Here is a 12,976-nt window from a genome sequence, read left to right on the forward strand (position 1 = left end):
GACAAATAATCCCGAACTCCACCCATACGGCTGAAGGTATACGAGGAGAGCGCCCAATAGATCGTCTGTGTCCAGAACATGTTCTTCGGTTATTGCCACATTCAATAGAAAACATGGTGTTTGGAAGAGCTCCAAGAGGCCTTCGTCAAGGCTATAAAAATGATATTGAGGACCTATTTCAGATCAGCATAAAGGAATCTACGAAACATAAAAATACAGCTGAAAGAATGGGCGATCGTTTATAGAGTTTTATGAGGCAAACAGTATCATTTGTATAGTTAATGGTAAAAAAAAAACTGGAACATTCTGTAGGCAACTGGAAATAAAAAATGTCTTCTGAACTGTAGAGAAACTTTATGAAATGGGCAATAGATAAAATTCTGGACGCAGCCAGCCTGGCTCTCTCCTCCGTTCACCAATATCCATAGTGGGTCAATAGCCGAGTTGTGGCCTCTGATTTCTGGAAAGATCTCACACCAAGAGAGACTTACAGTCAGTTCTCCTACTGGATCCAACAATCACCCAACTTCCAGCCATCCAGGCATGTCTACATCATTGATTGCTTTTATCCTTCTAGGGCAGGCTTTCTCAACCTTTTAACCCTAGAGGAACCCCAAAAATAATTTTCAGGTCTCAAGGAACCCTTACTAAAAACCAATTTATCAGGGGTCAATAGGAACAATGCCCCCTTATACTGGTGGTCAATATAAAGAATGTTCCCCTTAAAGTGGTGCTCAGAATGCCACCCTTAACCACTTGAGACCCGCGCTATAGCCGAATGACGGCTACAGCGCGGATCTCCTTTTCCGGGACTACGTCTATTGACGTCGTCCCGTGCACAAGCGGCCTGCGCGCCCCCTGAGGGGCGAGTCTATGAGACTCGCCTGATCACCGATCCGTGCAAGGGGTCGATCCTGACCCCTTATCACGTGATTAGCTGTCAGCCAATGACAGCTGATCATGTGATATAACGGAGCCGGTAATTTTATTCCTCCTCGCGCTGTCAGCGCGAGCAGAAAAAAAAAAAGCCGATCACCGACGGCCTTGATCGGGACATCAGTCCCGATCATGGCCAGCCCTGCTAGTGCCCACCTGCCCCCTGCCAGTGCCACATTAATAAAAAGTAAGTGCCCCCCGTCAGTGCCACCCAGCAGTGCCCACAGTGCCACCCAGTGCCCACAGTGCCACCCAGCAGTGCCCACAATCTGCCTCAACAAAGGTGCTGCACCCCAGTGCCACATATCCGTGCCCAACAGTGCCGCCCATCAGTGCCCAGCAGTGCCACCTATCAGTACCACCTATCAGTGGTACCTATCAGTGCCCATCCGTGCCACCCATCCGTGCCATCTTATCTGTGCCCATCTTTGTCCATCAGTGCCGCCTTATCTATGCCCATCGGTGCCGCCTTATCTGTGCCTATTAGTGCCGCCTTAACTATGCCTATCAGTGCCCACTAGTGCAGCCTATCAGTGCCCACCAATGCAGCCTATCAGTGCCCACCAATGCAGCCCATCAGTGCCCACCAGTGCAGCCTATCAGTGCCGCCTCATCAGCGCACTTCAATGAAGGAGAAAAATGACCCGTTTGCAAAATTTTATAACAAACTATTAAACATGATTTTTTTTTTTTTTGCATCTTTTTTGTTTAGCAAAAAATTAAACTCCCAGCTGTAATTAAATACCACCAAAAGAAAGCTCTATTTGTGGGAAAAAAATGATAAAAATTTCATTTGGGTACAGTGTTGTATGCCCGCGCAATTGTCATTCAAAGTGCATCAGCGCTGAAAGCTGAAAATTGGTCTGGGACTGAGGGGGGTTTAAGTGCCCAGTAAGCAAGTGGTTAAAGACAGCTAAAGATATTTGGTGTCATGCTGCTGGGATTTGCTATGTGATGGTGAACCTTGAAATCTGTAGGCACCATCAAAAAGGTGGTTTATCAACCACAGCTCAAGGAACCCCTAACAACCTCTGGAGGAACCCCATGGTTCCACGGAACCCTGGTTGAGAATGGCTGTTCTAGGTGTTCAAATAGAATCCTGCTTATATATGGAAGTCAGACCATAGCCAGCAATCCAATGCTACAACCTGCAATGAAAGCACCTTCTGTTTGTAGCAACATGAGAAGAACCATCAGAACCAGAACAAACTACAATATAAAGACAATTTTATTGCCAATAAGCTTTTAAAGACTCCAAATGATTTAAGGTGTCAGTAGGACTTTTTTCTCCCCCTGATGAAAAATCTGGTCAATAGGCATCTCTCATTAAAAATAAAATTATTTGAAATAAATAAATATATAAAATAAATATAATATACATTTCATAAATAGTTTTCATCCTTATGCACAGTATCTATGCTTGCATCTTTACAACGTTCCTTAAAAACAGGAGCATTGTGAGTTCAGGGGTTAGTTCGGCAGAAGAGCGCTCTCCGACGCAATTCTTGGGTCTTCCACAGGTGGGATGCAAACTCTTCCAGTTTGTAGTGTTTGAAATCCTCTGTGATAGGACAGCAATCGTTGTGTTTAATCATCCATCCTAGGTAGTTACAGAGTAGTAGAGACATATAAATTTCCATAGGACACGTGAACAAATCTGGAACATCGGGCCTTGTTAGGAAGTGCCTTTGTTAATAAAGCTTTGTAAAAAAAGATGAGCGGGTTTTATTTTAGAATGAACCCACCTGCTCGCATATATATCAGTCAATCTGATGGGATTTAGGGCAATGTACATCAAGATTCCACAGAACATAAACGTTGAATTCATTTATAGCCTACTATGCTAAAGTGAATTCATTTCCGAAGGCCAAAGTGGTTATGGAGGAAAGTGGAGCCAACGACCCGGGGAACTACGACTCTTCACTTAGAACCGCGTCTGTGGAAAACTGACGGTGAAATGACCTTCTATCACTAAACATAACCAATGTTATGTCAATAGGTCAATAGGAGTCAATAGGAAGAAGAAACTAAGGTGGTGTGTATGTCTCAGAGCTCAATCGGTTTTTAATGACTCCAGAGGGCTCAAGAAACTCTTTTCACTGATTTGTTTGCAAAGAATAAAATGGGCATTTCCTTAGCTGGGATCATGATGACGCTATTGAGGATTTTTTTACATTTTTTTAAACATATTTTACCTAAGCAGACAAAATGTAAGTGTAATTTTTACAGAAATTCAGGAAAGGCAAAATTTGGGAAATTTGCAATTAAATTAATTTTGCCATTTTGACTCATTCCTTGTTAGAAGTGATCTTTCCAAAAGGTCATACCCAAATCATCAGTTTCCTCCAATGATTTGTTCCCATCTTCCCTTCTGCAGCCCATCATTAGGCTAGCTCCCATTTCTTGCCACATTACATTGAGCAGATCTTGGTATCTACATTGCCCTGAATGTCAGCAGTTTCAGTGAATATGTGTGTGGTGAAGATCTTTCCCGAAGCTGAGGACAGCCATTACCAAACTGGGAGTGCTAATAATATTATTGTCATGATCAGACTGAAACGAATTGCTCCCACAGCTTGTAGTCATTGTGTTAATGCTCGTGAACAGATTCAGTGATAGCTCACATTCGTTGAGAATTTTAAATGTGGATTTCTAGCACAACTTGATTTTTGATTAAACAATTTATAAAAAAGTCAAGCAGACAATTGAGATGCTTTTTCAAACAAATATATACACTATATGGCCAAAAGCATGAACATCCCACTCCATTTTTGAAGGCAAGGGTTTAGCTGCACCCACAGTTAACAGGTGCGAAATCAAGCACATTGCTATGCCAGGTGACTGTTAAGGTGGCCATGGATGGTTCTAAGCTTGGCTGGTTCAGCAGGAACTGGCTGACATTCAAACTATGTATGGGTAGGCTGAATGTACCCTAGTTGAGCCATCAACTTGGGCAAAACCAGCCTTTCGGATTTTATATGTGAATATTGTTAGCGGCTGTTCTAATTGCTAGGAATAATCCATGTTCTCCTGGCAGGGATGATCTCCACCACCCCCCTGCTGGGAGAACACAATGGCTCCACGGGAGAGATCCCCCCCATCAACACCGACTGTGCTGATAAGGGAAACGCGTGGTTGCAGGAAAGAAATTTGATCTGTCTATGGCCGGCCTTAGTGGCACAGAATGTAGACAATTGTGCTCTTCCACCCTCGTGGTAACCATTTGTTGAAGACCGTTTACTGTTCCAGCATGACTATGCACATCCCCCCACCCCCGCCCCCCGTGGACAAAGCCAGCTCCATAAAGACATGGTGTGCCCAGTTCAACTCTACTTTTGGAAGACCTTTGGTATAAGATCTTCTCATTCAACAGCAGTACTTGACCTCACAAATGAGCACAAATTCCCACAGGCACCTTCCAAAAACTTGTGGAAAGCCTTCCAAGCTGACTTGAGGATGTCATAGTCACTAAGAGGGCAGCTTCATATTAATGGCGTAATAGGGAGATGGAAGGCAACTCCATAAAGACATGGTGTGACCAGTTTGGCGTGGAGGAACACCAGTGTCCTGTACAAAGCCCTGACCTCAACCCTACTTTTGAAAGTTCTTTGGTGTAAGGTCTCATCCAACATCAGTACTTGACCTTAACCCGATGGAACACCTTTAGGATGAGGCCTTCCCAAAGTTGTTCAATATGTTTAAGGTTATGGAGGAACTTGAGTGACCTGCACAGAACCCTGACCTCAACCCTACTGAACACCTATGGGATGAATTGGAACACTGATGGTGAGCCAGGTCTTCTCATCCAACATCAGTACCTGACCTCGCAAATGGGCACAAATTCCCACAGACACCCTCCCAAAATCTTGTCATGGTTTGACCAGTTTGGTGTGGAGGAACCCGAGTGTCCAGCAGGGAGCCCTGGCCTCCATCCTACTGAAAACCTTTGGGATGAATTGGAATGATGTTAGCCAGATCCTTTTTTTTGGTGCCCATGTGAGACCTGATGCCTCAGCCAGGTCTTCCCACCCAACATCGGTACCTGACCTCACAATTGGGCAGAAATTCCCACAAACACCATCAAAATCTCATGGAAAGCTTTCCTAGAGTAGTGGAGGATGGTATGGCTACAAGGGGGGGGGGGGGGGGGGTAGAGAGGGCAACTTCATATGAATGTCTATGCAAGAAGGGGTAACTCCATCCAAAATCTTGTGGAAAGTCTTCTCAGAAGAGTGGAGAATGGTATAGCCACAAAGGGGATCAATTCAATATTAATGGCCATGGGGGAAGCTCCATAGTTATGGCCATGGGGAGAGGGGACTTCAAATTGATGGCCAAGGGGGTGACTCCCTATTAATGGTCATAGGAAAGGAGGGGGGGGGGGAATGCTGTATTAACGGCAATGGAGGGGTAATTGGTGATCCATATTGATGGACATGATTTTGAAATGGGATATCCAAGAAACTCACACAAGTATGATGGTCCACAAACCTATGGCCATATAGTGTAATAAATAAAGTATTCTCTCACCTTTTCAAAGACTCCAAAACAGAATCTCCCTTTTTAATTTTTCTGCTTTAAACTAAAAAGGCCAAATTTGTGATCCCCTTTGATAATGCTCTCTTACATTCAAGCACAGTACCATTACTCTCAGCTTAAAGTCCCCAGACACAGATGGAGCAGCAGACTCCGTACATCTGCTGTACTGAAGACTTTAACTCAACCAACGTCAGGAATGGTTATTAGTATTGGGTTCCAGAGACAGGCAACCAGTGGTATACATTTGATGGTCGAGAATGGTACAAAGTACCTATTGTCTTATTATTATTTACAAAAGTAAATGTCTTCTTAATATAAAAAGTGGTCTATATTCTGAAGGCCCTCTCCCACTCATCTACATCACAACCCTTGGACATTTCAGAAGGAATGTGATTTCAGGCAAGTAGTATTGTCACCAGCTCTCCAGTCAGCAAGTCCCAGTTATGTACATTGCAGTCCACAGTCCGGGGGTCATCACCTATAATGGAAGAGGTCTCTGTACATGACCGGGATTTTGGAGGGGTCCACGGGTCTCGGAAGGAAATGGGTGAACTTTTGGTGTCTTTTAGTCCTGTATCCATCTCTCGGGGAACCATCTCTATTTAAGGCCACATAGAACTGTCTCTCTGAATCCACGTGTTTGTACAAAGTGGATGCGTAGGTGTTGTACCAGTTTTCTTCAAATTGTTCCCGGAAGACGCACTCTCTGTTCAGCTTCTTCTGTTAAATAGAAGTAAAAAAAAAACAAACAGGTGAGGTTCAGTTCTGAATACTGATCTGTATTAGTCAGGAATCATCAACCTTGTTATATTCTAACCCAGAAATAGAGAAACCTCTGCTGCATGGAACCTGAAATATCACAGTGAAGGCCACATTGAGGGACACACAGGGATTCACTTTACAGGAGGAAGATCCCACAGCTCAGCGAATGAGATGGAGATCTACTGACTTCCATCATCCAGTCATGTGCAAAGTGAAAGTTCACCTCATTCACTGAGCCCTGGAAACCCTCTTGTAATGCCAACAGTCTATTTGCCTTTAGTATACTCATCCCGGCTTTCATATCTGGAGATGGCCTCCTTCAGCCTTCAGGAGGTTTCATATCTGGAGATGGCCTCCTTCAGCCATCAGGAGGTTTCATATCTGGAGATGGCCTCCTTCAGCCTTCAGGAGGTTTCATATCTGGAGATGGCCTCCTTCAGCCATCAGGAGGTTTCATATCTGGAGATGGCCTCCTTCAGCCTTCAGGAGGTTTCATATCTGGAGATGGCCTCCTTCAGCCTTCAGGAGGTTTCATATCTGGAGATGGCCTCCTTCAGCCATCAGGAGGAACACTGAATGTTGGCCAGAGATATACCATCTGAGTACCTGGAGGACTCCTAGATGCCATCAGTCCATCGGATGGCAGACACCCTCTAGAACAGGGGTCTCCAAACTTTCTAAACAAGGGGTGAGGCCAGGCTGTGACCAGTGGGATTAGAAAATGCCTCAGGCTTGGTGGTCAGTGGGAGTAAGAAAAAAATTTATACAAGACCCTTGTGGTGAGGAGGAGGAATAGCACCCCATCGCAGCGATTCATAGGAGGCATAGCGTCCCCATTCATTGGTGTTAGTGTGGAAGGAATAGTGCCTCATCAATAGAAGGAAGAATTTCTACTCCATTATTGGTGTCAATGGGAGGAATAATTCCTCGTTGTTGGTGTCAGAGATAAGAATAATGCCTCATAATAATGGAAGGAAATAGTATTCCAGGGCCAGAGTTAAAAAAAAAAAAATATTTACAAAATAAAGCAAAGGGCCACCATTGGAGACCTCTGCTCTAGAACAGCAGCATGGATGGAGTGACAAGGTATGCTGAGACTTTTAGTGCTTCAGTACAGCCCCCAGCACACTTCATCCACAGCCAGGAAAAAATCTTTCTATTGTAATTACAGAAACAATGGTTGAAAATGTCTAATATGTTAAAAAAAAATATACAATATTTATTAGGTACACTAAATTCAATATAGAAATGCTTCTGCATGTGAGTGCGCATGCATGCATGTCCTGAATGTGGATGTGTCTGTCTGGTGACATTGCAGTACCTCCAGGACGGGGCTGGATAGAAGAATGGTGGAGGCATGTTGAGCCCGCTGTACTCCCGATGAACTGTCCGCAATATTGTCCCATCTGTCTGCAGCTGAAGGAACACAAGACTGCCATCTTCTAGAGAAGTGGTCTCTAAACTATGGCCTGGGTGCCAGATGAGACCCTTTGCGTGCCTTTATATGGCCCTTGAGGCATTATTCTTACCACTGACACCAACAATGGGCAATTGTTTACTCCAATGGGCACAGTTTGGCCCCTTAAAGTCTGAAGGACAGTAAACTGACCCTTTATTTTAAAAGGTTTGGAGACCCCTGCTATAGTGGAGTGGTGTACAGGCCCCCGACATATGACTATGTGTCCCCATCGATATGATATTGGCGATTTGAATAAGGGAGGAGCGGTATATGGCTGCCAGTGACCCTGGAATTAGGACCAGGCCGGCTACATACACACAAGTACAGCAAAGGCGAACTCCATGATTCTCACATAGCTTGTAAATACATTGAGTAGCAACTAAACATTAAAGGCTGATCGACCAAAGCCGACTCCTCCATGTATACAGTGCCTTGAAAAAGTATTCACACCCCTTGATATTTCCCACATTTTGTCATGTTACAGCCAAAAATGTACAATGCCTTGCAAAAGTATTCCCCCCCCCTCCCCCTTGGCTTTTTACCCATTTTGTTACATTACAGCCTTTAGTTCGATGTTTTTTTTAATCTGAATTCTATGTGATGATCAGAACCCAATAGTCTAAGTTGGTGAAGGAAAATTAGAAAAATATAAACATAAAACAATTTTTCAGAAATAAAAAACTGATAATTGTCATGTGCGTATGTATTCACCCCCTTTGTTATGAAGCCCATAAAAAGCTCTGGTGTCACCAATTATCTTCAGAAGTCACATAATTAGTGAAATGATGTCACCTGTGTGCAATCTAAGTGTCACATGACCTGTCATTACATAGACACACCTTTGTGAAAGGCCCCAGAGGCGGTAACACCTAAGCAAGAGGCACCACTAACCAAACACTGCCATGAAGACCAAGGAACTCTCCAAACAAGTGAGGGACAATGTTGTTGAGAAGTACAAGTCAGGGTTGGGTTATAAAAAAAAAAAAATCTCCAAATCTTTGATGATCCCTAGGAGCTCCGTCACATCTATCATAACCAAATGGAAAGAACATGGCACAACGGCAAACCTGGCAAGAGACGGGCGCACACCAAAACTCGCAGAGCGGGCGAGGAGGGCATTAATCAGAGAGGAGCACAGAGACCTAAGGTAACCCTGGAGGAGCTGCAGAGTTCCACAGCAGAGACTGGAGGATCTGTACATAGGAGGACAATAAGCCGTACGCTCCATAGAGTTGGGCTTTATGGCAGAGCGGCCAGAAGAAAGACATTACTTTCACCACAAAACAAAATGACACGTTTTGAGTTTGCAAAAAGGCATGTGGGAGACTCCCAAAATGTATGGAGGAAGGTGATCTGCTCTGATGTATGGAGGAAGGTGATCTGGTCTGATGTATGGAGGAAGGTGATCTGCTCTGATGTATAGAGGAAGGTGATCTGCTCTGATGTATGGAGGAAGGTGATCTGGTCTGATGTACGGAGGAAGGTGATCTGGTCTGATGTATGGAGGAAGGTGATCTGGTCTGATGTATGGAGGAAGGTGATCTGGTCTGATGTATAGAGGAAGGTGATCTGGTCTGATGTATGGAGGAAGGTGATCTGGTCTGATGTATGGAGGGAGGTGATCTGGTCTGATGTATGGAGGAAGGTGATCTGCTCTGATGTATGGAGGAAGGTGATCTGGTCTGATGTATGGAGGAAGGTGATCTGCTCTGATGTACGGAGGAAGGTGATCTGGTCTGATGTACGGAGGAAGGTGATCTGGTCTGATGTGTGGAGGAAGGTGATCTGGTCTGATGTATGGAGGGAGGTGATCTGGTCTGATGTATGGAGGAAGGTGATCTGCTCTGATGTATGGAGGAAGGTGCTCTGGTCTGATGTATGGAGGAAGGTGATCTGCTCTGATGTACGGAGGAAGGTGATCTGGTCTGATGTACGGAGGAAGGTGATCTGGTCTGATGTACGGAGGAAGGTGATCTGCTCTGATGTATGGAGGATGGTGATCTGGTCTGATGTACGGAGGAAGGTGATCTGGTCTGATGTATGGAGGAAGGTGATCTGGTTTGATGTATGGAGGAAGGTGATCTGGTTTGATGTATGGAGGAAGGTGATCTGGTTTGATGTATGGAGGAAGGTGATCTGCTCTGATGTATGGAGGAAGGTGATCTGGTCTGATGTATGGAGGAAGGTGATCTGGTCTGATGTATGGAGGAAGGTGATCTGCTCTGATGTATGGAGGAAGGTGATCTGGTCTGATGTATGGAGGAAGGTGATCTGCTCTGATGTACGGAGGAAGGTGATCTGGTTTGATGTATGGAGGAAGGTGATCTGGTTTGATGTATGGAGGAAGGTGATCTGCTCTGATGTATGGAGGAAGGTGATCTGGTTTGATGTATGGAGGAAGGTGATCTGGTTTGATGTATGGAGGAAGGTGATCTGCTCTGATGTATGGAGGAAGGTGATCTGGTCTGATGTATGGAGGAAGGTGGTCTGCTCTGATGTATGGAGGATGGTGATCTGGTCTGATGTACGGAGGAAGGTGGTCTGCTCTGATGTATGGAGGAAGGTGATCTGGTCTGATGTATGGAGGAAGGTGCTCTGGTCTGATGTATGGAGGAAGGTGATCTGGTCTGATGTATGGAGGAAGGTGGTCTGCTCTGATGTATGGAGGAAGGTGATCTGGTTTGATGTATGGAGGAAGGTGATCTGGTTTGATGTATGGAGGAAGGTGATCTGCTCTGATGTATGGAGGAAGGTGATCTGGTCTGATGTATGGAGGAAGGTGATCTGCTCTGATGTATGGAGGATGGTGATCTGGTCTGATGTATGGAGGAAGGTGATCTGCTCTGATGTACGGAGGAAGGAGATCTGCTCTGATGTACGGAGGAAGGTGATCTGGTCTGATGTATGGAGGAAGGTGATCTGCTCTGATGTATGGAGGAAGGTGATCTGGTCTGATGTATGGAGGAAGGAGATCTGCTCTGATGTACGGAGGAAGGTGATCTGGTCTGATGTACGGAGGAAGGTGATCTGGTCTGATGTATGGAGGAAGGTGATCTGCTCTGATGTATGGAGGAAGGCGATCTGGTCTGATGTACGGAGGAAGGTGATCTGGTCTGATGTACGGAGGAAGGTGATCTGGTCTGATGTATGGAGGAAGGTGATCTGGTCTGATGTATGGAGGAAGGTGATCTGCTCTGATGTACGGAGGAAGGAGATCTGCTCTGATGTACGGAGGAAGGTGATCTGGTCTGATGTATGGAGGAAGGTGATCTGGTCTGATGTATGGAGGAAGGTGATCTGGTCTGATGTATGGAGGAAGGTGATCTGGTCTGATGTATGGAGGAAGGTGATCTGGTCTGATGTATGGAGGAAGGTGATCTGCTCTGATGTATGGAGGAAGGTGCTCTGGTCTGATGTATGGAGGGAGGTGATCTGCTCTGATGTATGGAGGAAGGTGATCTGCTCTGATGTATGGAGGAAGGTGATCTGCTCTGATGTATGGAGGAAGGTGATCTGGTCTGATGAGACTGAAATTGAACTTTTTGACCATTAAAGAAAACGCTATGTTTGGTGCAAACCCAACAAATCACATCACCCAAAGAACACCATCCCCACTGTGAAACATGGTGGTGGCAGCATTGTGCTGTGGGGATATTTTTCAGCAGTTGGGACTGGGAAACTGGTCAGAGTTGAGGGAAAGATGGATGGTGATAAATTCAGGGATATTCTTGAGCAAAACCTGTAGCCCTCTGTGTGTGATTTGAGGTGAGGATGGAGGTTCACCTTCCAGCAGGACAATGACCCCAGACACACTGCTAGAGCAACACTTGAGTGGTTTAAGGGGAAACATGGAAATGTGTTGGAATGGCCTAGTCAAAGCCCAGACCTCAATCCAATAGAAAATCTGTGGTCAGACTTAAAGATTGCTGTTCACAAGCGCAAACCATCCAACTCGAAGGAGCTGGAGCAGTTTTACAAGGAGGAATTGGCAAAAATCCCAGTGGTGAGATGTGGGAAGACTCATAGAGACTTATCCAAAGGGACTTGGAACTGTGATAGCCGCAAAAGGGGGCGCTACAAAGTATTGACTTTAGGGGGTGAACAGTTATGCAAATTTACTTTTTCTGTTATTTTCTCCTATTTGTTGTTTGCTTCACAAAAAAAAAAAAAAAAAAACATCTTCAAAGTTGTGGGCGTGTTTTGTAAATTAAATGATGGAAATCCTCAAACAATCCGTGTTATTCCAGGTTGTGAAGCAACAAAACACGAAAGATGCCAAGGGGGTGAATACTTTTGCAAGGCACTATAAATGTATTTTATTGGGATTTTATGTGATGGACCAACACAAAGTGTCACATAATTGTGAAGTGGAAGGAAAATGATAAATGATACAAATAAATATGTGAAAAGTGTGGGGGAGGGGCATTTGTATGGCGCCCCCCCGGAGTCAATACTTTGTAGAACCCCCTTTCTCTACAAGTCTTTTTGGGGGTGTCTCTACCAGCTTTGCCCATCTAGAGAGGACATTTCTGCCCATTCTTCTTCTTTGTAAAATATCTCAGCTCTGTCAGATTGGATGGAGAGCGTCTGTGATCAGCAATTTTCAAGTCTGGCCACAGATTCTCAATGGGATTTAGGTCTGGACTGTGACTGGGCCATTCTAACACATGAATATGCTTTGATGTAAACCATTCCATTGTAGCTCTGGCTGGATGTTTCGGGTCGTTGTCCTGCTGGAAGGGGAACCTCCGCCCCGGTCTCAAGTCTTTTGTAGACTCTAAACAGGTTTTCTTCTAAGCCCTTGTACACACGGTCGGACATTCTGACGTTAAAAATGTCCGATAGGACCGCGTTGTCGGATAATACAACTGTGTGTGGGCTCCATCGGACTGTTTCTGTCGGAATATGCGACGGACAAAGTTTTAGAGCTGGGCTATAAAACTTTCCGACAACATGATCCGATTGGGCTTTGTCCGATTGTGTGTAAAGATTTCCGATCGGACAAAGTGCCACACATGCTCAGATCAAATTCCTAGACCAAAGCTATTGGCTACTAGCCTGAATGTAGTCCCGTTGTAACGTTACGTACGATCGGAATTTAGTTGTCGGAATGTCCGACCGTGTGTACAAGGGCTAAGATTGTCCTGCATTTGTCTCCATCCATCGTCCCAGCAACTCTGACCAGCTTCCCTGTCCCTGCTGAAGAAAACCATCCCCACCACATGATGCTGCCACCACCATGTCTCACGGTAGGGATGGTGTGTTCGGGGGATGGGCAGT

The 12,976-nt window shown here is 45.0% G+C and overlaps 1 protein-coding gene across 1 annotated transcript; it reads right to left on the reverse strand.

The window, feature by feature from the left end:
• Nucleotides 1-2,168: 2,168 nt before the first annotated feature.
• On the reverse strand, nucleotides 2,169-6,196 carry FGF16 (fibroblast growth factor 16; the record flags this gene model as incomplete). Its single annotated transcript, XM_077479345.1, is given in 1 exon segment — nucleotides 2,169-6,196. A coding segment is annotated over 1 exon segment (247 nt), but the record flags the coding sequence as incomplete, so codon positions are not given.
• Between the last annotated feature and the right edge of the window lie 6,780 nt (nucleotides 6,197-12,976).

This window comes from Lithobates pipiens, unplaced genomic scaffold (genome assembly GCF_037356315.1).
Source record: "Lithobates pipiens isolate NorthernLeopardFrog02 unplaced genomic scaffold, aLitPip1_a1.2 Scaffold_158, whole genome shotgun sequence".
Classification (NCBI taxonomy): Eukaryota; Metazoa; Chordata; class Amphibia; order Anura; family Ranidae; genus Lithobates; species Lithobates pipiens.